Source organism: Etheostoma cragini, chromosome 20 (assembly GCF_013103735.1).
Source record: "Etheostoma cragini isolate CJK2018 chromosome 20, CSU_Ecrag_1.0, whole genome shotgun sequence".
NCBI classification, from domain to species: Eukaryota; Metazoa; Chordata; class Actinopteri; order Perciformes; family Percidae; genus Etheostoma; species Etheostoma cragini.
Genome location: NC_048426.1, coordinates 8,078,357 through 8,105,003, shown reverse-complemented (window position 1 = coordinate 8,105,003; position 26,647 = coordinate 8,078,357). Strand labels below are relative to the sequence as shown.

The 26,647-nt window shown below is 42.2% G+C and overlaps 1 protein-coding gene across 4 annotated transcripts; it reads left to right on the top strand.

The window, feature by feature from the left end:
* Window positions 1-248: 248 nt before the first annotated feature.
* On the top strand, window positions 249-24,271 carry slc7a14a (solute carrier family 7 member 14a). Of its 4 annotated transcripts, none has more exons than XM_034857935.1 (10): window positions 249-500; window positions 13,539-14,115; window positions 14,517-14,753; window positions 17,099-17,316; window positions 17,435-17,581; window positions 19,908-20,116; window positions 20,219-20,366; window positions 20,916-21,411; window positions 21,495-21,731; window positions 22,776-23,074. In XM_034857935.1, exons 2-10 carry the CDS (start codon window positions 13,809-13,811, stop codon window positions 23,072-23,074), a joined length of 2,298 nt encoding a protein of 765 aa, XP_034713826.1. In that variant the 5' UTR covers window positions 249-500; window positions 13,539-13,808. The 4 variants fall into 4 exon arrangements, with proteins under 4 accessions (XP_034713826.1, XP_034713828.1, XP_034713827.1 ...); XM_034857937.1 differs by lacking the exon at window positions 249-500 and adding an exon at window positions 679-964; XM_034857936.1 differs by lacking the exon at window positions 249-500 and adding an exon at window positions 1,609-1,713.
* Window positions 24,272-26,647: the final 2,376 nt, after the last annotated feature.

Below are 26,647 nucleotides of genomic sequence, written 5' to 3'. Positions count from 1 at the left end.
GGCCAGCCCTAAATTGACTCTTATTTAATTTAATGTGAGCCGGGTTGTTTGTGACAACAGTACGAGAGAACTAAAGCAATTATTAAACCATTAGAACTAAAGACCTAAGTAAAGTACTAAATAAGTATGGAGCTCCATCGCGATATGAGTGATGTTGAGGGCACATTGTAGCGATAATCCTTGTGTCATGGCTGGATCAGAGTCAGTCATGAGGGTGGACTGGAACAACGACGTCCGGTCAGCTCGGTGTCTCCTCGGTCAGGGCAATCCGGAAATAAAGCGGATGAATAAGACACCGTGTCGGCGGTCACATGTCGTGCAGCGGGCTCCTGAATGATTTAAAGCGTTTTACATCACCAGCCTCACCCTCACCCTCCCCTCTCCTCCCCCTCCCGCGCTGTCTTTATCTGATGCACCGCGCAGCCCAGAGATGCTGCTGCTGATGTTGGCGACCGACTGCAGCATCCGACATGGGCATCCTTCAGTCCGGCCGTGCCACAGTGAGTGCTTTTCCTCCACTTTTTTTCTTCCTCTCATCCCCTTGTTATTTCAAACTAGATCAGCCTTACACCCCTCTCCCTCAGCGAGTTCTCCCCCCCCCCCCTTTTGGTTGTCTTTTCTTTGTGCCATTTTTATTTATTTATTTTTTCACGAGCGATGGCGCATAGCGCGGCGGATCCCGTGCGTCCTCGTAGAGGAGCTGGTGTTTGGTGAGTCCGCGGAGAGCACCGAAATGTCAGGAAATGGTCTCTTCCTGCATATGCGCAGCTCACCTTAACGGTGTCCGTGTTTGCGTGAGAAAGGGAAGGGAAGAGAGGGAGTTTAGGGCGGGTGTCGCTGCTCCCACCGGACTAGCGCTGCAGCAGCCGACGATTGGAGGGGTCGAGAAGAGTACAGGAAGAGCCAGAGGGGCGGCTGCGACTCGGCTGAAAGAGGGTGGGACGTTAATTAAGTGTTTTTGCAGGTGAGAGCATAAGAAGTTATTGCTCATGTAGACTATGTTTGGGTGTGTCAGAAGGAGGGGAGGGGAACAAAGATGGGGAAACTTAGTGTCTTGATGCTCTGGAAAGGAGAGGAGGAAAATTATGTTCCTTGCTGTAATAATGGAGAGTATATAGTTTATTTTGCTGTTGTCTGTCCTTATAATGCTTATAGGACTTATGGTTAAAAAAAGAACAACGATCCTATAGGTTAAAATACCCCCCCCTCCTCCCAAAGGATGAATCTGATATGGGAAAAGATGTTAAACGAATTACATCAGGCCTCTGTGTTATGGCACATATTGCTCTATTTATCTGTATCCATCTATTGCCCCACGCAAACAGTGAGGCAATACTTTGCTGCTGTGTGTGTGTGTGTGTGTGTGTGTGTGTGTGTGTGTGTGTGTGTGTGTGTGTGTGTGTGTGTGTGTGTGTGTGTGTGTTTGTCTATGTGAGGACAAGAGCACTCAGACACTGAAAGCCTCAAGCCGTGGAACTGGGCTAATCCCTAATGACATTCTCTCTCTCTCTCTCTCTCTCTCTCTCTCTCTCTCTCTCTCTCTCTTTCTCTCTCTCTGTGTCACAGGGCCTTGTCTCTTTTCATCCCTTTCTTAATTCTTTTTTCTTGTCTTTCGAACTCAATTGTGATGACGTGCTGTCCGTGGTGCTGAAAACAGTAAGCAGGACGCTACTTAATACGCTCATACTAGATGGCCCTGTCAGCGCTCAACAGGTGCCTATTACTCACCAGGAGAGACAGACGCCCAGACATGAAAAGAGTTGTTTTCAATTTTAATTCAAAGCTGCTGGGTTTTGTTTTAAAACGGCATGTTCATGACACAAAAAGTGATGTAACCGTCAACATAGAATTATTGATAGCTTAAAATTAAAACCAAATGTGGTATTTCAGATCTTTCGCTGACAAAATTAGAACATGCTTGGTCAACTATATGTTTTAAATGGCATTTTTAAATTAACTATCATAATATGGACATGAATAATGCTTTAATTAGGAAAATACACAAGGCTAGCATTTACGAAAAAAAGGTTAAATCTGCCAATATAGCACCGTACAGCAAATCCATAAACTGGAGAGACAGTATAATGATCAATTAAACTAAGGCAAAGGCAGCTCTGGCCAAAATAATGGATGCCAAAAGGAAAGATGAAAACATGATGATGATGATGATGATGTCGATGATGATGTCAATGGTGGGAACAACAGTAATGAGAAGTAGAACCAAAAGATTACATAACCGACCAACTTAGCAACTGCAGTTTGTCTTTCTACACACACACACGCACACGCACACACACGCACACACACCCAAGATGTCCAGGTCTCGCGTCACATTCATTCACATGAAGGACCACTAGACCAGCTGGAGGTGCAGTGACTTGCTTCTTGCTAAAGGGAATTTTAACCTAAGCATGACTGCCTCATAGCACCAAAGTAAGTGTTGTTTTTTACAGTGACTAAATACTTTCACTTTAAGGAGGTGTCTAGGAGAGTTTTGGAATTAACAACAGAGGACAACTTCTTTTGTTTTTTTCATTTTCAGACATTTTCTGCTTTTTTAAGGTGGTGATGAGACAGATCCCCAGTCGGATACGAACTAGGGATCGGTCTGTACAGGATCTAACCCTCTTTGTCCCATGGGTGTCCCTAAAGAATCTTGAGAATTACGGTTTGTTTGTAGGAGAACCGAAACTACAAGACACTGACCAGGATGCAGTAATGGGTTAACCGTTTTTTGAAATGATTACCGTTGATGGAGATGTTTTGAAGAAAGGGAATGGCTGGTGATGGAAGAGGATGAATTTAGAGTGGCAGGGTGGCAAGGCAAGCAGAGAAAGACAGGTAGGCAGGCAGACAGACAGACAGGCAGGCAGGCAGACAGGCAGGCAGGCAGGCAGGCAGGCAGGCAGACAGACAGACAGACAGACAGACAGGAAGGCAGACAGACAGACAGACAGACAGACAGGAAGGCAGGCAGGCAGGCAGGCAGGCAGACAGACAGACAGACAGACAGGCAGACATGCAGGCAGACAGGCGGGCAGGCAGACAGGCGGGCAGGCAGACAGGCGGGCAGGCAGACAGGCAGGCAGAGAAAGCAAGGCAGGCAGGCAGACAGACAGGCGGGCAGGCAGACAGGCAGGCAGAGAAAGCAAGGCAGGCAGGCAGACAGGCAGGAGCCCAGGGAACAAACAAGCAATGATACAGGTTTCAAGAACAAAAGGAAAACTGAGATCACTGTGACTGCGTCAATGTTTTTGCCGCTTTTGTTTAGCTTTTGTGAGCACAACATTGACGTATCAACGTCTTTTAGGTTTATATCATGAACTTGTCAACAAACCTGCTGCTTTCTTGTTTAGGCTACACATCCAGCAGCTACAGAGCAACATTGGATTGTATTTGAAATTGTCTGTCTGACCGCCTGATGAACATAAGTTCATTATTCACTCTCCTTTAGCTCTGTTTTGGGCCCGAGGGAAATATCTGCTTCTTTACCTGCTAATTGTACCATTATTTCCACAAGCTAGTTGCTAACTGTGGATGTCTGCTGTTTGGTGCTGAGCGGGTAGAAACCTATTTCTTCTAATTTTTTGTTTTGTTTAAGCGTTTTCAATATGCTTTGCGACTGCTGAGGTTGAACTAAAACAGTACATTTGCGGTCTGGACAGCTAAATAATGATCACAATGATCAACCCCCTTTTATATTGACAGATTTTTTCACATTGTCATACATTGGTGTTATCAAGTTATTGCTTATAGTCATGTTAGGTTTAAGTCACAAGCCAAAACGATGACATGAAATCTCAAAATACACTAATTGGAACTGCAGGGGTTCTGAAATTCTACTGGTGTCTCGTTCATCTGTGTGTGTGTGTGTGTGTGTGTGTGTGTGTGTGTGTGTGTGTGTGTGTGTGTGTGTGTGTGTGTGTGTGTGTGTGTGTGTGTGTGTGTGTGTGTGTGTGTGTGTGTGTGTGTGTGTGTGTGTGTGTGTGTGTGTGTGTGTGTGTGTGTGTGTGTGTGATACCAGACAGAGACTAGAGATAATGGGAAGAATAATGCCTTAAAGATTTCTTTAAAGCAGTAATCAAATAAAAAAATGTGATCACAAAAAAAGCTTAACTGTTATTGATGTCATCTGTACCCTCTTAATGTAAAATATAGGTGTGACTCATGCAGCAGACACGCACACACAAAATCCTTTTTTATTTGTGAATGGTTGGCTGGCCCCCACCGCCCTTTCTGTATCAGATGCTGCTCAACGCTGACGTCAGTGAACCTGTCTGTGCATAAAGGCTAATATAATCAGGACCTCACACACAGAGACACACACATTGCATCCTTTCCTTTGTCTCTGTCAGCAGTGCACACACACACACACCCCTCTGGTTATTGGCTCAACAAACACTAAAGAGAGAGAGGGACAGACAGACAGAGACTGGAGAGGCAGTGTGTGGGAGGTGGGCGGCCTTGATTATTATCATCACAATGTAATCCGATCACAGTTATAAATTTGTGACTGTGGCTTTATCCCTACAGATTTATTAGTGTCACACTTTCCTGCCTTTTTATCTCAATTTCTTGTGATTTTAAGCACTTTCACCTTCTACAATATATCTATAGTTTGTCAGATCAGAAAGCTGTCACATTTTAAACTGCACACTAATTCACACAACATAAAATCTTCCTAACAGCTGATAATTATTATGAATGGTAGGTTTGTTTCCTTGTCTTATTCTGTACGTTCAGAAGTCATTGGCTCCCGTCATCATAAAAGCCATAAAATAGCAGATAGAGACGTTCTGTGGCATTGACAAACAGTCAGTCATATAGCAGATGATTTAGCAAAGTAAGTCCAGTAGTAAAACTGATTGAGAGGAAATCATTGCATGTCTAAAAGGCTTTGTCCCAATTACCCCCCTAATAGGCTTCCTTCCCTTAATGAATGGTATTCTCAGTATAAAATGGCCTTCAAAAAAGACCGCTACGAGAGATTGTAGGAATCTAACCCACTATTTGCCTCAACACCTCCTCCAGAACTGATATTGCACAGACCCTCCAGACGTGTAGTGTTTATCATGATGTCTTCCTTTTGGCAAGGCACCAGTGTTACACCAGTAAACAGTACAAGCTGAACTAAGTCATACAGGAGGCGACAAACCTAGTACAACAGGCTGCAGGAAATGCAACTGTGGCAAACCCATCCATGGTTGTCGGTGTGACAGGAGAAGATACAGTTAAAGTGGTTCTATCCTTTGTTTTGGAGTTGATTGTGAAACTTGATAATGAGTTAATAGCTCTTACTTGCTTTCTGTAATTTTGCTCAGAATAAAATGTATTTGTACAAATCTGTTAATGCTCAATTTTTAGGTACATTAAACAAATGGACCCTCTTTAAGGAATTGTATAGGTTTCTTCAAACAAGTGGACAGACTTGTAATGGACAGTGTAGGATTCTCCTTTTACACAAAAAAAGGCTGCTAGGACGACACCTTTGTACTTTAAATTTTAAATAACACATTTGAAGTCGTTAAAAAAAATGACTTTTCTAGATTGCCATTTTTAGTTATTAAAATATCGAAGAGAAAGATTCAGCTTGGCTTCATTTTACCTCAGTCAGTCCCAATATTATTGAAATGCGTCGATAAACTGATGAAGTGCTCACCATTCAGTCCATTGGTGCTGCACGCTATGCTAATCTCAGAAGTCAAAGTGGTTGTTGGATTTAAAAACGTTTTGGTGGACAAACACCTGAGTTTAGGGTATTTATTAATTTGGTTGCCATGGTGCCAAGTGTAAAGAACTCTTAGGTCAGCCTCTGAGAAGAGACAGAGAAGAAGAAAAACAGACAGTCCGAAAGTGAAAAGGGAGGAAATAAACTTGAGAATGTAGCGAGGGTAACAGGTGAAGGTGGAATCGATGAAACAAAAGGACAATCCTTGTCAGCCGACTGTTTGAACATAGTGAGCAGTGTACACATCAGGGACTACACTCATTGGCTGGCAAGCAGCATGAGCTGACAAACAAGTCCATGGGCCGACAGGGAGGATAGAGCTGGGGAAACCAGCGAGGAAGTGGCGAGGTTAGAGAGAGAGCAGTGGAAAAGGGATACATACTATGTGGCTCTAATGGTCTATGACAGTTATATTTTTATTTATCTGGAGGTAAGGTAAACCAAAGACAGATGGATTCTGATTTATTTATCATAAAAAAACAAAGATATGCTTTAATGCAGTGATGCTATATAGAAAGCTCTATTAGATACTATAGAAGGATGGCACTGCCCCCAGAAAGGATGAGGATCAGCAAATTGGATGCAACAATAATGTGGGGGGAAATGTCTTTTGGCAACCACTTGCAATATTTCCTTTCTCCATTAGTGTCACCATCATTTCATGGTATTGGCTCCTTATCGAAGAATTAGTCAGCAGGAAATCACTGAGCCAGTTATAGGCTCAGGTTTTAAGTATTCTCTTAGACTATATGTCTGAAATTGAGGTTTATACTCGGGCATCAAGTTAGCCAGGGTTCAGTCTCTAAAGTGGGAAATGGGCTCTTGCTTTTTAGAGCTTAAGGTCACACACACAGATATCATCGATACGGCTGGTTAGCCATGGAGCCAGAGGGAGTGACACTGTTGTTTTTATTCATCTTGCAATCTGGAGCCCAGCGTGCTTTAAGCTTCAGGCCCCCACTGTGTTGCATTAGGGCAAGATAGATGGGGATGTGGCAGGCCAAATTGTGAGTCAACCGAGCTGGTCTGCAGGTCAGTCGTGCAGAACAATTTGTCTGAAGCTTGGCACCAGCGCCAACACTTTCCACCTTGAAAACGTTTGACAGACAGGGATGATAGACCTTAAACAGAGAGACAACAATATTTCATTTTTGGGGTACTAGTTTCTTAAAACTGTGCTGCCAATCTCGAGTACACATCAACATGTTTGAGCTTAATCGTCAGAATCCAAAGTGAATCCTTAGCAAGCCAGAGTAAGAGCCAGATATGTGATGAGTAAACTGATTAGACAGCCGACTGTGTAAAGTAGAGGGACATTACTGTTTGTGTTTATATTTGCCTATTACCAGTACCAACACATTAGCCTACACCAAATGGTTTGGGAAGACAGCATGCTGTATAGTATCAATGGTCATTAGTTTGTTTATAGCAAATGTAGTCTTTGCAGGGCTGCAGTTTTGTTTTTCCTTCGTCTACTGGCACATTGATTATTTCCACTGTGGCTGTCTTAACGAGTTCCATGTTCCAAGGCCACTGAACAGTCTGCTAGGATTTTCTCATCATTCAACAAAGTGTGGAGCTACATTTCTTGTGTTATGTCTAAAATAAACAGTGGATTAGTGGCCATGGATAAACAGAAATTTGATCGGTACATGTAGAAACATGACTGGATAAGGACCTCCAGTGGCTTTGAATAAATGGAGATCGGAGACTGTAACTTCAACTACTGATTTTGAAATTTTTGTAAAAAATTTGCTGCTCTTGCATATAGCTCCCCAATTAAAAAAACAAACATGGAGAGGGCACACTGAAATGGTGTGCCTCTGGGTGCAAACTCAAGACAGGATTGGTTAGGCCATGGACATAGTTGGACTTGAGTAAGTCAAACAAATAATGTATCAGTAAATTACAGAGGGCGGGTCTGGCAGCCCGATCAGTGAAACTGATACTAACATTACGGCCCTTATTTAAAAATCAGTCTCTGAACAGTGTAGACAGTCAGGGTTACTTCAAGTCTAACTGATCAGTCAGGCAATGCAATCAACCTGACAGGAGGCAATTTCTCTTTTGTGTCAAATGAGGGATCCGATTCATTAGGCCTGTCAGATAGGGACACTGTGGCCAGTCAGCCGAGGATCAGCCACAGAATCAAAGTCAGTCAAGCAGAGGAAAATGAATTCCGATCTCCACTTTATAACCAGCCAATTACTGCTGCTATCTGTAAGACTCCTCAACTGGATCAAGTAATGTATTGGTTTTCTGTCAGGTCTTTGAACTAAAAGCACACAATATTAAAAATGCAATTTGTTTTATATAGGACCAAACTGCATTTATAATAAAGAGGTCTGGCTAAGTGGAAGTAGCTGTGATTTAATGGATATGGATATGCTGTCATGTTAATTGAGAGCAATGCATCATTGTGTACGAGATATTAAACTGTAGACTACAGGGCGCTTTAAGCACTGCTGTGTAACGCTCCACACTGGCTGGTCTCTTAAATCTTATCTCTGAGAGGCACTGAAGTAGAGCTGTGCTTACCCATCTACCTGTCTATGCACACACAGACACACACACACACACACATTGGCTAATTATGTCACAGACAAACATAAAACATGATCAACATGCTATTGTGCTTACAATGACAGTGCTAAAATGCTTATGTTAAGCAGGTATAATATTGAATGTTCCACATCTAAGTTTAGTGTGTTAGCATGCTAATATTTACTAATTAACACTAAAACTTAAACTAAAGACTGAGAGCAGAAGAGAAACGCACATTTACAAAAAGTAAGAAAAACATTCCCCAGGCTCCGGCGCTCTGCTGAACGATGATCAGTCGGCTCCTTCCTGTTCTGTTCTGGGACCAGGGCTGCTTGCCAGGTTGGTTTGGAGTGAATCAGAAGGGCACTCAGCCTTATTAAGTCAATGCGGCTCTTTCTTACAGTAAAGGCAATGAGAGCTCAATCAGGTTTATTCATCGAGTAATTCAGAGGGCAGGGGCGGACACAGACACAGGCTTAGTCACGGCTCATTAGACACAAGGATGGATTTTCTGCCAGTGCTCTTATCTGGAAAGGAAACCCTGATGCTAAGATGTTAGAGGTGGTGGTGATGATTATGATGACGTGAGTTCAACTGTTGATCTTTTAACGGCAGCCCTCCGGCAGAGCAGATAATGGGAGTTTGTCTAGTACTATAATACTGAAGAAAGGGTTTTGAAATTATTTTACACAGTCTGTGTGCAACTGGGCTGCTGTAAACACAACAGCAGCATATTGCTCACACACTGAGAGATGACAGACATTTTCCAAATCTTTCTTTTAATAGTAGCTTTTCATTATTTTATTGTGTTTTGTTCTCCCTTTATGCAGTTTTGTTCATGTAAATGCTTATAGTATATATCCTATGGTTTTTAGTTTTTGGAGCAAAATGAGGTATTCCACAGCTTGATGTTTAAATATAAATTTGTATTGCCTTCACCCACGCTCTTCTTAAATAATTCAGTAGCTAACGTCACCACTGGCGCTTTAGTTTGTGCTCCATCTAAAGGGCTCAGAAGAACAGCACCATGCAGATGTTGCTACTGGAGAAGTTCCACCTGCCCTTACATACACTGTACTGTAATGAATATCTAGCACAACAATACGTTTGATTGTCGGATTCTATTTTGAATGTTTTCGGATTTCATTTAGCACTTTTTCTCTCTCTCTATAGTGACATGGCATTCATTTGCTTGTACTGTACTAATCGATCAAATGTGTATGTATGTGTTCAGGCAGTTAAAGTATCAATATCAGAAATACTATATTGATCCCAGAGGAAAATTCTGTGTTACAGTTGCAAGAACTATATAAATATCAGAAAACAAATATAAATAAAAGAAATATAATGATTGTGGATATGTACGATATTTACATAGTTAAAGGAATTTTATGATACAGGATGTACATAATTAAGGAATTGAAATGGGGAACGGTGATAATGAATAAATAGTAGCAGCAGAGTATAGATAATGTTGTCCAGTTTAAAACTCACTAAGTGTCTGTGTGTCAGACACTTAGCGGGAGGAGTTTTAAAGTTTTCCTTCCTGCCTTCCTGTGGCGCTCTGAGGTGCATTTTGGGGGAATAGGTCTGGAACTGAAAGTGCTCCTGAGTTTGAGCAGCAAGCCATGGAGTGGGCGAGAGTACATTTCAAGTCTGCTCAGCTGCAACAAAAACAGGTCAAGCTTAAAGAAATAGATTTAGGTAAATATTTCTTTCTTACTGAGACTTAAGGTAGATGAGAAGATGGATTCCAATCTTATGTCTGTGCGCTAAGCATGAGCCAGAAGGGAATTTGCTTAGCTTAGCATAAAGACTGCACTCAAGGAGAAACTGGAATGACAAGAATCAAGAACTTTGGACAGGGCCAGGTTTCCCTCTGGTTCCAGTCCTTATGCTAAGCTAAGCTAAGCTATTTGCCTCCTGGCTCCAGCTCCAGAGTGGTTTTGATCTTCTTATCTCTGGCAAGCGAGCAGAGCATATTTTTTCAAAATGTCATGGTATAATTAAAAAGATTATCTGCACCAGCCACTGCAATATTACTGTATAGCAGAGAGAGCATGTAGAGGGCATACCCTACAAGGCTGCACAATACACATGTGTTCATTTTAATAATAGAAAACTATGTATTTTTATCTTCATCTGGATGATGATGTGAATTGAATTAAAAAAATAAATAAGGAAGTAACAAATGAAGTAACAAAACATACTGAAATAGCTTTTTTAATTTAGTAACAGAAGTAGTTGCTGAATAAAATGCATAATAACTGTAATGCCTTTGAAATTTGCCATTTATTTGTAAATGTGTCACAGCTACTTTGTTACACACACAAGCCTCAGTTTTTACAAAGGTCAAATAAGGTAAAGCTAAGCTTTTAGACTAACCTTTGTCCCAGGAAGGAGTGCTGGCAAAGTGAAGTCAGTACAGTCAGTTCCAATGCAGCTCAAACAGAACACCTGCCGCCACAGTGCTTTGTGCAGCTTGGTTTTGTTGATCTGCGACTGTTCAAATAGCTCAATCTCAACACAGGGCGGGGGGGGGGGGGGCACTGTGAATGAAGGTAGCCAGAGATTATTAAAATGTCACACAGATGTTTAAAAAAAAAAAAAAAAAAAAGCTGCTTGCCTGATTTGATTTGTAAAGTGTGTGTGTGTGTGTGTGTGTGTGTGTGTGTGTGTTACTCAACGCACATCTCATAAACGCAACAGTCCCAAACAAAGCTCATTGCATAGGTGTCAGTGTCTCCAAGTAAAGCTGTTCAGGTTTGTCCATTTTACTTTCTCTCTCTCTCTCTCTCTCTCTCTCTCTCTCTGATTAGCTGTTTTCAGTCTGCTCATCCTTCTCACCTTTTCCTCCTCATCTGTTCATGTCATCACTAATGCTCTAGTGCATTTGTGTGTGTAGTTGTCTGTATATCTGTGTGTTTTGGGATGAGTGTGAACGTCACTGATGGATTGACAATCAAGTGATTGATTTATTTATAGATGGTAAATATTTGGTTTAAGGGTGATGATAGGGTTACTTTAAGGGCTGCCTGATCCAACAAATTGACATGAGACATTGTTTAATATCTCTTTATGGGTAATCAATAGCAATCAATCCCAGCAGTGGACTATCTAACTAAAGAACCATCATCAAGTTTAATTTCCTTTTGAGATTAATACATTACATAGGTGAGGCTCTAGTATCATGCATGCTCACTCAGAGACATGGCTCACTGTCACTTGCCACGTCTTCCTTGGTCTGGCCCAACAGATGTACCTAGCTGGGAAAAAGACTGACATCGATGTTGCTGATGCTTTCTTTGAGGTAGGCTACCAAATGTTGTAAGCAACTACTAGTCCGGCTTATCCGCACGAGATGTCCCTCCTCTCTCGCTATCTTCACAATCATGTTTTAGCGCCACCAATGACTGATTGGTTTTAAAAAACTACAAGCCAGAATGTATTTTCCCCTATCTCAGAATAGATAGATAGATAGATAGATGCAGCCAGACCATACTCCAGCAGTGACCCAGTGCTGTGAGGGATAGGATAGGTCTAGCACAGCAAGACTACATCTTCCTCAGCTTCTCCTCTCAAAATAAATAGAGAGATTTGATTTCATTACATTAGGATTTGCGATACCTGTGAGTTGCCCTTGTGATGGGTTAAAAGCCCCTGCCCTCACCCACACCGTCACACACGAATGAAAGCACCTTTTGATCTTTTTCTACCATCTATCATATGTTCGTACTCCCACTAAGTGCTGTGACAATAGCAGCCCCGGCCTACTCTGGTTAAACAGCTAGGTAATTGCAGCAATCATTTGAGTGGCTCATATTAAAGCAGAGGGGCGATGTGAGTGCGCTGTATGTGAGTGTGTTTGTTCTGTAACTTGTGCTTGTTGTTCAAAGTGGCTGAATGGTGAGCGTTAGTTCACTGCTGGAGAGAGAGAGAGAGAGAGAGAGAAGTGATGACTATAATAGCTCTCTTTTCAAAAGCAGTTACGCCATATGACATCAGAGTTGCTGTTGAAAAGCTGTAGAAACGTATAATAACGCCTCTGCATTTTGGTCTATCATTGATAAAATGTAAGTGTTGTAATTACTCTGCACAAAAAAAGCTAATTGTTTCTCTAATTGCTACTCAAAAGTGTGCTGCTCATGTACAGTGGGTTATTTCTGACACAATCATTTTTAATTACTTGAGTTACTGTAATAATATGGGTAAGGACATATTATTTAAACAGGAAAAACAGTTACAGGCTTTTTTGCACAATCATACACCATTGTGGAAGAATTCTCAAATAATCTCAAAATTAAAAGTCCTGTGTTTAAAATCTTCAGTAAAAGTGTGGTTGTTTTATCAGCAAAAGGTATCTTATCAATCAAAGCAATAACCACTCATTCTTGTGCTGAAAAATGGACCATGTTGTGTTATTAGTTAGACTGGTAGTACTATAAGTAATAATGTATTATACACTACTTATAATTAATGTATGTATAGTTGTAATTGGTTAAAATTAAGCATATTTTTACTGTGTGTCTTGTGTAATATACATTGTATTAGATGATGGGTTCTAGGAAACCCCATAAATTACAGGTTAGTAATTTAATAATAATTGCAGGAATAAACAAATGATGTCATTTGCTATGTTATTACCAGGATAATTATTGTGAAATATCCGACCTGGACTTCACGGGGTTACTGAGTTTTGTTTGTTAAATCTGAAATGTAATGTCTAAAGGAATAAAGGAGTTCCAAATGGATATACTCAAGTACATTAGCACAAAGTACTCAAAGATGTTCTGAAGTGGACCGTTTCAGCACCACTAATTCTGAATCTGATGCATCCGTAATGGGAGCCAGATATGAACTGTAACAAATAATCACATTGCAATGCTACCAAGCAGTGGAAATGAAGGAAATTCTGACAGCCATCTTAATATCTTTATGTGCCCAAAGCAATTTTACAGTTTGGTGGAAGTTCTGGAGACTTAAGAGTACATATGATAACCCATATTGCTGCCTCTCCCACTGAAAAACAAAACAAAAAGGTTTAGCGTCCATTGTCATCACTTATGAGCTTGGCTACTATAGCAACAGGGCGACAGGGAGACGACTGCTAATTAGCTGCTTCCTCATTTACGTTGATTTGTGTAATGCATCTCCACCGTTGGGCTCTTGTTTCTTGACATGTGTGAAAATAAGCATTGTTTCTGAAGAACATATATAAGGGTATGTGCTGTAAAAGAAAAAAAATCACCCCACCTTTGTTTTTCAGATAACTTTCTCTGACCATGTGGGGAACAACTAAGATGGCATTCCACTAAACCAGGACAAGAGACAACACGGAGGCACAGGCAGCAACACCAAATCTGATCTGGACTCTACCATCACTCGGATAAGGAATAACTCTCCTTCCACAGTACTTGATTGTTTTCACCAGCAAACAGTAAAAGTACAAAAGAAAACTATCCAAGAGGGAACCTCTCACTCTTCCTTTTTTAAATTCTTCCCTTTTGACTCTAACCCTTGAGCTTTAGCTTTCAATATGACCAGTCTGGTAGGGAAGCTAGACCCTCGGAGGGTACAATGGCGCTCCACATGGAACACCTTTACGTCCCGTGTCCTGAGGACCAAACCTGTGGAGTCCATGTTGGATTCGGCCATGACGGGCACCAGCTCCCATGGGACCAGACTGGCCCGGGTCCTATCCACAGTGGACCTGGTGTCGCTGGGCGTGGGCAGCTGCGTCGGGACAGGGATGTATGTGGTCTCGGGGCTGGTTGCCAAGGAGATGGCCGGTCCGGGCGTCATTGTGTCCTTCATTATCGCCGCTGTGGCCTCCATTCTGTCAGGTGAGACTGGAACAGAAGCACATGTGAATTTTATGACTTTTTTTGTTGCTCATAAACACTCTCCTACTCTTTCTCTCACACATACACACATACACATACACACACACACTTGAAGCTGACAATAACATAATATTGGCCACAGGATAAAGGTTATTGCCATTCTTATCCCCATAACACTGATATGATTTATATGAAGAGCCTTTTAATAACTATGCAATTATAACAAGGGCAAAACCATTATAAGGGGCAAAACTATAGTATGAAAGGCTCTCAAGGGATAGTCTATCTTAATGCTTCTACCAATACCCTCAAACAAGCCTTTCACTTAGATAATAATGCAGTCATAGAACTGATATGTGTATGAATGTGTGTCTTTGTCCGTCACCTCCTCTGTCCGACAGGAGTGTGTTATGCAGAGTTTGGCGTTCGGGTGCCTAAGACCACCGGTTCGGCCTACACGTACAGCTACGTGACCGTGGGCGAGTGTGTTGCGTTTTTCATCGGCTGGAACTTGATTCTGGAGTATCTGATCGGCACAGCGGCGGGGGCGTCGGCTCTCAGCAGCATGGCGGACTCACTGGCCAATCACAGCATCAGCAACTTTATGATTACACACATCGGAACGCTCAAGGGCTTGGGTGAGTTTGGGCAAATGTGTGCCTGCGACAGGTGTAGGTTTACTGAGAAAGAAAATGCAGATTTGGCTCCCAATAACTTCAGGATTTAGATTTTTATAAGATTAGTCTAAGTCTGAGATCTGTATGCATCGCTGGGGTCCGTCATACAGTAGGAATGGTTTTTGGAACTTAAAACACAAAGCATTTGAAATAGGAGAACTAAAGAAATGTAGATTAACGGTCTGGCATTGAGTAATGAAAGTTGCTCATCTCGAGGGGCAGCACCTAGTGTGCATTTGAAAATCTCACGGCACGCAATTGGCTAAAATTACAACCAATCATAACAGCACACGTGGTGGCGTATCTAGAGCCTCATACGCTTAGCTACCAGTAGAGCTAACTGGTTGATTAGACTGTCATCATCTGTTTAGCTCGCCTTTGGCCTGCCTGTATTAGACATACCGACGTGATTGCTGCAGCTCGGCTACAAGGGTATAGGTTTTTATATACTGGCAGCTAAGCCAATCTGTTGACCAAAAGAAGCTAATTTCATAAACTCTATCTTTGCTGTCACCCTGTTTTCTGGCAGTAATGTTTGTGATGCTTATCCTCAGTGTCATTAATTGCCTTCTCAACGTGTGAGAGAAGCACAATGTCATCTGTTTCACCAGGGAGATGTTGTGCGACACTGGCGCTACTGTATTTGAATGACGGTACATATTTAAAGTCCTGGTTTTTAAAAAATGAACGAAAGTAACACCATCTGGGAAATCATCCCACCCATATCAGGTATTTTTCTATGGAGCTTCCAAACAACGTTTCAATGCTTATCTTGGGAATCGTGTCATTATGGAAAGTAGCAGCAGCCTTTAGCATCTCCAATTTCTAAATGATTTGTGCAACAAAGTTTTCCACTTCATAAACCGTACCAAGAGAGGAATGCCTGCTCATCTGGTGTAATACTATAGCTGATGTGTGTGCCAGCTGTGTCTATCTGGGTGACACCGCCCTGACCGTCTCTTCCTGTTGGACACTGACACATGATAAGCTGCATGGCCAGCATTATCACACCATAATGGAAAGTTAATGTTTTCCTTTTCCTGCTGGAGATAAACGTCATGTTTCTCCACACCAAGGGGGAAAGTGTGCAGTTTAGCTCAAAATATGTCTCATCACTTTCTGTGTGACCACCTGTGTGTATTTAAAAAGACTGAGTTCCTGTGGAACTTGTGCATTGTTGAGTTGAGTTAAATAGTCATTATTTACATTGTTTAAACATGCCATCAGAGTAATGCTTTAGTGTGTTGGACCGTTAGCCTGACAAAAGTAGTTTTGCTGAAGTTGCAAATACGAGTGCATTTATGGACTTATGCACTCATATTTGAAAAGCAGCAGGACAAATTCTTTTTAATGCATTTCCAATTTTGGCAATGCTAATACAAATGACACAAATTCTCAGAAAGTCCCAGTTGATGTTTCAAGAACAGATTTGGGGGGAAATGACCTGATGGCCAGCCTTTGAATTCCAAACTTTCATCCATGTGCCCTTGTTCAATCTTGTGCTCACTGCTTACTCGTTAGCACACAGTGGGCGTCGGTTAGTTAAAGGTCTATTACTTAGTTGAGCTTGAACGTTCATTCTTCACTTTGGAAAACATATCACCACAAGATCTAACTTACTTGTTATTTCTGAAGGTTTCATTTTCAAGGCTTCCTCAGCAAATGCAATTCAAACTAACTCAATGAACAGCTACTTTTACTGAGGACGGCCACACAATGTTGTTGAAAGCCTTGGAAACAACAAGTGAGATCGACTGCGGGTTGAGATTTCTTTTGTCAAGCAACTACTAGTCTGGGTCAACGGATGTACACATGCGCCAGATATCCCTCCCTTGGTTAAAAGAAATACAAACAAGCCAGAGCATTTTTTCCTCCTTTTCCAGAATAGATAGGACCATACTGCACAGCACTGTGGAGAGAGGTCTGGCAATGCAATAATAAGACTACTTACTTTATAGAAGGAAAACAAATGTAACTCTAATAATCAATTAATCATTTTTCAGAAACAGTGCTAAACATTTGCTAGTTCCAACTTCCGCTGATTTGCATACATTTTCAGATGTCTTCTCAGGCTTTGGGAAATACAGAGGAGCTTTTTTTCCAATAAAACATTTATTGGTTCATCAAAAGATGACAATTACTTAGAGCCCTGCTTCCTGCTCAAAGATTAGTTGATTTAGACAGCTGTGTGTTTTTTGCAGGTATATTTGCATCACCCACCATTATTATGGTGCTGGGATTTCACACGTGCAATGCAAGGTGTACAACTATATCTGCGTGCGTGTGTGTGTGTGCTAATCCTTTAGGTAAAGGGGAGCAGTCGTACCCAGACCTGCTGGCGCTGCTGATAGCACTGCTGGTGACCGTGATAGTAGCTTTGGGAGTGAAGAACTCTGTGGGCTTCAACAACGTGCTGAACGTCATCAACCTCATAGTGTGGGTGTTCATGATGATCGCCGGGCTCTTCTTCGTCAACGGAGAGAACTGGGACGAGGGGAGGTTCCTGCCCTTTGGCTGGTCGGGGGTACGCACGCACATGCACACGCGCGCGCACACACACACACACACACACACAAAGACACTTACTTTCCACCTTGCTTTTTTTGTAAGCTATCATTTCTCTTGCTTGTGTTCTCTTCCAGGTGATGCAGGGTGCAGCTACCTGTTTTTATGCCTTCATTGGATTTGACATCATCGCTACAACAGGAGAGGAGGCCAAGAGTCCCAACACCTCCATCCCCTATGCAATCACTGCCTCACTCATCACCTGCCTCACTGCCTACGTCTCTGTGAGTTTCCTCCAAGACCAAATACTGTGTACACGAACATCAAATGCTTCATTTGTTTCTCATTTATTAGCATTTCCAAGGTAAGAAGTGCAAAACTCTTAATCTTGTTCATCAAAGTCTCACTGCAGTGACTACAGTTTGCGTGATGGATTTTGGGATGTTTTTTGGCATGCACAGTGTTGTATTTGATGACAGATAATGACTTGGCTCACCGACTCCAATGTTAGAAATACAATTGTTATTTCACAGTGGAACGGAATCGATTGTGGGCAGACAGCAGGCTACAATCCCAGTTTATAATTCACTCACCCACATAGTTTATTTTTACAAAATTAGTCAAATTTAATTATTGAATTGAGAGGAAAACAGAATTTCAGTTTGCGTTTTCCCCACTAATTTCCCCGATCATAATCCTTAGTTTAAATTTAAAGATGAAAATGTTTCACTGTGAAGATCTACATCTGCTTTTATATTTGTAATTCTTCATCTTCATGCATTGCCTTTAGCGTTACATTTGTGTTCTTATCAACATACTTGTGAAAACAGACTGAACGTTTTACCAGTCACTTACCAACTAAGTGTCCGACAGAAAGATGGAAAGATCACAAGATCGCTGCAATCCAGCTGTGTGGGTGTGTGTCTCATCTCTGATCTTTATCTATTCAGCTCGCAAAGCCTACCCGATTTCTGACTTTGACACATTTGTGCTGAACGGTTGTTGCTATGGGTACTGCGTAAAAACGGCCTATCAGGGAGAAGAATATTTCGCTTTGGGCCAAAGATTACATCAACTTCAAAACTCAACTACTTCTCTTTGAATACCTCGTCTCTCTCTTCCTCTGTCTCCCAGTCATAAATATTTCTCCAAATAACCCAGTGTTGTGTTACAAAATCTATTTTCTAAGCTTCTCTTAATCTCCATCTTTCTTTGATCTATTTCCCTCTCACATCTTAGAATAACTGTTTGGCTCCCATCAGGGTTCTCTAGCTTCTGATTTAGAATATTCTTAAGCATTAAGCACATTAGATGGCACTGGTTTTACGGCACGGACCGTGGCTTAATCCACAATTGTCAAACTTAGTAGGGCAAAAGTAAAGTCTTTGGAAAGCTGAAAAAAAAAATCTCCTTTCAGTCAACCCAACTGTTTTTCCACATTGAATTTCCTCACATCCAGGCTTAAGTTGCCGTCAGTACATATTCACTATAAAGTGGCAGTGAGGGTGATGCTTCTGGGTAACCCTCCTACACAAGGGGGAAGGGTGGGGAAGTAATGTGAATGTGCAAGCTGAAAATTAGTTGACAGCAAGCTGAAAATGGGCGCTGTAGGATGCAGTTTGGGATCAGCTTTGCTCTCTTGAAACAAATATGTTAAACCAGGATTTGTTGTAGGATTCCCTTTAGATTAGTATAGACCCCTTTGACGGCTTGACATGCACTGTCGACCAGTCTGTGCCCAGATTGGATGAAGGGTCAAAGGGCACCAGGTTACTCAGAGGAAACTGATCTCATCTTCCTCTCTGTAGTCTTTTTTTTATTATTCCTCTCTCTTTCTGCAATCTGTTGCAAATCCCTCTTTTGCAGCACAGTATCTGTGACAGATGGTCTTGCATGATTTCACATGTCAGACGCGAGGGTCAAAGTCGTGCACACACGCACACACAATGTGAGAGAAGCATGACTATTGAATGTTTTGCATGGGATGGGGTGTGCTGAATGCGCTAGCTGTGTAAAGCTAGGCTGTGAGAATGAGGCCCATCACCTGGGGGAGGCTGTGGCTCAGTGGTAGAGCGGTCGCCTACCAATCGGAAGGTTGGTAGTGCGTTCCTTGGCCCTAAGGTCCCATGTCAAGACACTGAACCCCAATGCTGTGCCATTGGAGTGTAAATGTGTGTGTTTATCTAATGAGCAGTCTGAGGAGCAGGTGGCACCTAGAATCAGTTGAATTATTCTCATGAGGTTGATTAAAAACAGCCTCAACAGAAGGTCTGTTTAGTAGCTGTACTGGAGCTTTCAATCATATCATGACCTTCATCAGCTTTTCTTAATTATGGTGAAAACTAGTGAGCAATGGTCTGAATTGGGGCTTGAAACAGTGTTTTAAACATTACCACCGGGTGCGCCAAATCCTACACAAATCATAAATATGATTAAATAATAGGAATTATTTCACTTTGAAATTTAAAGGTGACTTTTTGGCAGAATACATTTGTTGACAGGCTCCTCTGTACACGGTTTAAGCAATATTACATGACGACCTTTTTATAAATATATTACAACATAGAACTCTATTAACTCTCTGTTTGTGTTCAACCCTCTTCTTTCCAGGTTTCTGTGATCCTGACTCTGATGGTGCCGTATCATGAGATTGACGCAGACGCCCCGCTCATGGAGATGTTTGCCATGCATGGCTGTATGTTCGCAAAGTATATTGTGGCAGTGGGCTCCATAGCGGGACTCACCGTTTCCCTCCTGGGCTCCCTGTTCCCCATGCCAAGGGTCATTTATGCCATGGCAGGGGACGGCCTGCTGTTTAAGTCAGTCCACAACCGTTATTTAGCTAGTTCATTATTTTTCTGCCAATCTTAATGAGGTGTGTGGGCTCAATCAGCTCATTTCATTCTATGTGTTTACTGTAGGTTCCTGGCCAATGTGTCTTCCTACACAGAGACACCTGCTGTTGCCTGTGTGGTGTCGGGCTTTCTAGCTGCCCTCCTGTCCCTCTTGGTCAGCCTCAGAGACCTCATAGAGATGATGTCCATAGGAACCCTGCTGGCCTACACCCTGGTGAGTGGATAATGATAGTGGGCACATCTATATTAGTCTTGCATTGCCAGACCTTCCTCCACAGTGCTGCGGAGGAGGGTCTGGCTATTCCACACAGCATTCCATTGAAAAACGTGCTCTGGTTTATTGGCATGTCTACAATACAATCACAAACGTCCTCGGCGGTGCTTACCGAAACTTGTTTTGGTGGAACATGTTCAAAGGTTGTTTCAGTCCTGCAATAGAAAGCTCACATAGGACAGATAGTCTAGCTAGCTGTCTGGATTACCCCTGTTCTTTTGCTTGAAAAAATAAATCCCTCCAACAGCAGAAACACACAATAGCTGTAAACACAGACAGCGGGTCTTAGTAATAAGCCTATGGTGTTGATGCATGAATGAAAAGCTAACAGACAAAATAAAATAAACCAGGTTCTGTAAAACTTAACATGCGTACATTTTTTTTGCTTCAGTACTAATAGCTTAAAACAGTTCCTGGAAGAAGTGAGTACCTGAAGAAGAAAGCTCTTTTTACTGACAGTTTTTGTTGATTCCCCTTCATGGTCTGCAGGTAAGCCTGTGTGTACTCCTGTTGCGTTACCAACCCGAAGGCGATATCCACGGCTTTGTGAACTTCCTCTCCGAGGAGCAGAACAACAAGAGAAAGGAGGGCGTTCTGGCCGAGTGCGAGAAAGAAGCCTGTTCACCAACCAGCGAAGCGGATGAGTATGGGGGTCCGGCTACAAACACCTGTGGAGCCAAAAACCTGCCGTCACTGGGTGACAATGAGATGCTGATAGGAAAACCAGATAAAACCACCTACACTGCCAGCCACCCAAACTATGGCACAGTGGATATGACTAGTGGCATCGAGGCAGAAGAGTCAGAGGGCGGGATGTCCCGGCGGTTGAAGAAGCTCATTGGACCGCGCTACTACACCTTGAGGATCAGATTGGGCCTGCCGGGAAAGATGGACAGGCCTACTCCAGCCACGGGGAAAACTGTCACTGTGTGTGTGCTGCTCCTCTTCATTTCCATCTTTGCTTTCTGCTCCTTCATCATTTTTGGTGAGAACACCAGAACAAATTCAGACAGGGATTTATTGTAGTGTAACCATAGATTGATAGTTTGTTTTTTCTTCTCTTCCTAGGTGCAAGCAGTATTGGGGAGGGTCACTGGTGGGCTTTGCTGCTATTGGTCTTCTTCATCATCTTCCTGGCCCTGCTTGTCATCATCATCCTCCAGCAGCCAGAGAACCCTAAGCGGCTGCCCTACATGGCGCCCTGTGTGCCCTTTGTACCTGCTTCAGCCATGCTGGTCAACATCTACCTCATGCTTAAACTGTCTGCCATCACCTGGATACGATTTTCAATCTGGTGCATCGTGGGTAAGCGACCACCTCACGTCCTGTGTCTGGTTGTCTGTTATTTGTCGTTCATTGCCGGATTTTAAGACAGGGTTTGTGTCATTACTGTCCCACCATGTTTTGATGGTTAAATAATGGAGTGATACATTACAGTTCTCTTGAAATGACTCATTTTTCATTGGCACAGCTCGTGTCTCACTAACTCGTTTTTAGTTTTTTTTATAGAAGATCAAGGAAATCTCGTTCCACTTTTATTTCCTGCCTCAGTGATATCTGTCTACACATCTGGATTTCTCTGTGTGTACTTGTGTGTGTGTAAATGCCCTGAGCACGTAGTTCAACCCTTTTGTCACTTCTTTGCAGTTTTTACTGCTTATGTAAAACTGAGTTATTGCAGATTGGTGTACAGCAGTGCTGCTTTTTTGTTTTAAATCAAACACTGGTCAGAATATGTGTCCTACTTTACTGTGTGAGTAGGATTGCTGTTTTTTTTTATTTGAAAATATGTTGAAATATGGATTTTTCAAGAAGAAAAATAAGGAAAGAGAAGAGAGGGAAACCATAAAATAAAAACCTAACAAAGAGCACTAAATATACTGAACATATAGAACACAGCACATCTTGGATTACAACAATATTCCGTGGTCGTAGTTAGGATGAATACTATAAATAAAAACAGCTTAAGGTAATAAAGTTAAATGAATTTGACATCTACAAATCATACTAATTTGCACAGTGAGGTTTTATAAAATAGCCAATGTCTATGGGTTCACATTTTTAAGGAGATTCAGTATCTGCTCCCATGTCTTATCAAACTTTTCTTCTTTATCTTCATTATAAAATCTCAGTCTATCCAGATGCTAAGCATTTGACAGTTCTCGCTGCCACAAACTACATGAAGGCACAGAGTTCATTTTCCATACACGTACTGTATATTTAATTTTTTTTGCAATCACCATCCCGGGATGAATTGTTTTTGAGTTCATTGAGCTCTTAAAATAGCGCTGTGAGCTCTGGTTATGTATGTATGTGCATATAGGCTCATATTTGTCTGTGTCCCTACAGGTGTTCTCATCTACTTTGGCTATGGCATGTGGCATAGTACGCTAGAGATCACGGCTAGAGAGAACGAGGTGCACGCCTCCACCTACCAGCGCTACGATCAAGGCGTGGATGAAGGCTTCTGCGGCTTCGACGATGATTTCTACCCGCCTACTACTGACGCCTGGGGTGCGCCGGAGGGGGGATCAGGGCTCACCCCGCCCGCCAAGGTGAAACCCGGAAGTGACGGGGCACCATCTAAAGGTGGAGGCAGTAAAATTGCCAATCCAGGCCTCGCAGAAGAGGATCCGATGGATTTCTGAAGGGACTGACTCTGTGTTACCCTGAATGTACTGCCTTGTCTGCTGCCTGGGGAAAGGGAGGGGGAACAGGTGTGTGTGTGTGTGTGTGTGAGTGTGTTTGTGTGTGTCTGTCCAACCCTTGGGCCAGACAGTTTCTTGGCCGTGGAACGGCTTTTCCTTCACCTTACTCTGCCGTGCTTGGCTCCCCAGCTCACACAGCAAATGATGAAGTTAGGGTCAAGTGTCTTGTCACAGTCACTTGTTATTCACTTACTGGACTCCACATCTCACCCAAACAAGGGATAGAAAAGTGCTGATGTAGCTGGAGATAAAATATGATGGGGTTCGTTGCACTGTGAACAATGAAACATTGTTTATTGAGCAATCTGTGAACTCTATTTCTAAGAATTTACGGGATATACAGTAGGTGGGGAGAAGGTGATGAGTATAGGACAGATGGATCAGCACCTCCCTTCCCGTTTCAACACAGACAGGAAAGCTAGATGACAGCATGCCAAGCTCAAGCTATTTCCCGACGACAGGTCTGACTTACTCTGCTCATTTTCTTTTTCAACAGACAGGAAAACTCATACATGTGCTCTTAAAAAACGCAAAGAAATTGCTTAAAAATCAAAAACTGCTTTGTCTTTAAACATTCCCCCCGGCCCCCTAACATCTAGCCCAAGGGATTTAGGACTGGATTGGGAAGAGGTTGTTGATGTTTCCTGTCACAATAGTACTTGGACTTTGCTTGCTATAGTGCCTTCATCTACTGTATGTGTAAGTGAATTTCTGATTGTGTCTGTTTTCTACTTTAATTTTGCTTGTATATGAGGGTGTATGTGCAATCAAACTCCACCTTTTACATCAGTGTGTGTGTGTGTGTGTGTGTTGGTTCTTGGGTTGTTTTAATGTGTTTTTGTAGGTATTGTTTTGTCCTTCCCACTCTTTGCCCCAGCATGACACTTAAAATCAATCCGCCCGCGACAAAGCAGATTATGGTGCATTATAACACGTGCTTGAGACGCAAGAGAAAAGAGGGGGCAACAGACATAAAAAGAGAACAGGTTGAATCCTAACTGACTTAAACCGACTTGGTTTATTATGATACATGTCATAGTTTCTTTGTGCTTGTCTCTCCGTTGATGTTGTTCTCGCAGTTTACCATACCTGGGAAGGAATTCATTTTCAGTTCATTCAATTCAAGACATGGTATTTCAGTTTTTGTCTAAGTCGAGGGGAAGCTCCAAATGACGTATTTATAGGATGGCTGTGGGTTTCAACCCCCCTCCCAACATCAATTATTTCCACACAGTCCCAACTGAGAAGGACTGCGTTGTAAATGAGTTTTACTTTTACATTGAGTGAACTGAAATACAATCCCTCAACTTCCATCTCTCCCTCTTTCTTCTTCCCTCCATCCCTTTGAACTATTCTTTTTTCGTTTCCACGTTTTTGCATCCTCTACTTCCGCCACACACTCCTTTACTCTTCCATCACAACTCTTCCGTGATCTAGTTATCACATTAGCCCACTCTTGATTTTCACTCGCCCATGTCAGCAGGGAGTTCCCACTCTACTGTAAGCGATGGAGCCGCGATTGGTTTTCAATCAGGATTTGAAACAGCAATCTGGTCATGGTCTGACAACAAATTAGCTCCTGTTTCACCTCAGGGTGTCAGCTATTGCTCTTCTGATTTGTCACCTGAGCATTTACTCTGCTCCCTGTGGTTCTGCTCCAATCCCGGCCCAAACTAGTCTTAGTGATGCCCCTACCTCTTCATGTAGCTAGTGTTGAAGTCCCACTCTTTACATGTTATTGACACTGTTGCTGCAGCACGAAGAGATATTGTGAAAATCAATCAAATCAAATGATGGTCCTGTAGAGCTCAGTGTGTAGGACATGTAAGCTGATGCTGCCAGGGTTAGGGGTTTGATTCTATATAATTAAGAATGTATGTCCTCATGGTACTGTAAGGAATTTCGGCACACACCAAATAGCATATTGTTATGTTATTATGATGAGGGTGGGGGCATTTCTACAATAGCTGCTGCTGTATGCCCTGATTGTCCTCCTTGTACAGTACCTTTTCCCCTTGCCCCCTGTTGCTGCATCTGTCCCTTTCAGGGAAGCCTTATTTGTCTAATGCACTAAATCTAAGGATGCCACGCTAAGCCCCACCCTACCTCTGCTCCTCCCACATCCATCCACACTCAAAAATATATATATATTTTAAGTGGTAATAGGCTCTTTGGTGTCGTCCAGTGAAATGATTGTGATACCCATCCCAAAAACAGCCCAATACTCTGAGGAATTACGCTCGTATTGGACAATTCTGCAGCCCGCTAATGCAGGAAGAAGTGAGCCTTTCTGTAGTGTAGTGGAACGTAAGGGTGTAGAGGTGTGAAGTGCTATTCTAGGACCAGTCATGGCCCAAGCTAACATTGGGCCACATCTAATGTACGTTTTCTGGAATTGTGGGTGTCATAGTGACATATGAGTTTATATTCTACAATCCAAAGTTGGACATGGTGTATATTTTACAAGATGATTCCAATATTTTTAAATTTTCAATAAATTGGCCAACAAAAAGATAATGAATTGAGTATTTTTATGTTGGGACTGTCATCTACAGAAATAATCAATTTCAGAAAATAGTATGATAAAAGTATAAAAAGTAAGACCTTCTTTTTTTGGTGCCTGGTAAAAAATGTTCAAATGAAAGAAGGGTTGAGGTGTTGGGGACTTGGACTTATGAAATAAGTATTTTAAAAATCCTGGCTACAGTCCTGAAACGTGTTTTAATTTTTTATTGTAACCATGATCTTTCCTAGACTAAATAATTTTTTTTAGTTCCAAAACCTTAACTGTACTGTAGTTCAGTAGGTCAACTTGCATGTAGGAAGGCATTTTTCTCTAAATGTAGCATGTGTTTGGCACAAAGAAACACTAAGCTCAGGGTAGCAGGGGGGCAAAAAGTTACAATGATAACCAAAACCATAATTTTATATTAACCGTGTTAGTTGCTATGCATGGGTGTCGAATTAATGGCTCTTTGACAATCTTTTGCCATTGAACATAAGTAGAAGTTTAGCAGAATTGTCCAATAATCAGCGTTCTGTCTGGTTACAGGGTTGGAAAAAACAGCACAACACATTTACACACTGTATCTCACAAACAAGCAGCCAAAATACCCTCCCGACCCAGATCACCGCCTGACTCAGCCAAAAGAAGACGGACGTTTTGCATTCATATCTCAGCCAAAAACCAGACGGCCAATTCAGGGGTTGCCATGCCTCTGACACTAGACTGTACCATCAGCTTACACTTTTACCGGCTCTGTCCGTGTGTGTGCGTGCGTGCATGTGTGTGCGCGTGTGTGTGTGTTCTATGCCTGCGCCTCAATGTGACCATCTGGTGAATGTGTAGCATGCTCTCATGCACGAGGTCCTGAGTGTAAATGTTGTACCTGCATGTGGTGACTGATCGCTACGAGACATAATAGAACACTAAAACCAAACCAAACGCAGGCTTAGTTCTCATACCTGGAAACGTTGGCCTCTGTGCTCTGAGAGGATTAACAGGTGTTTTAC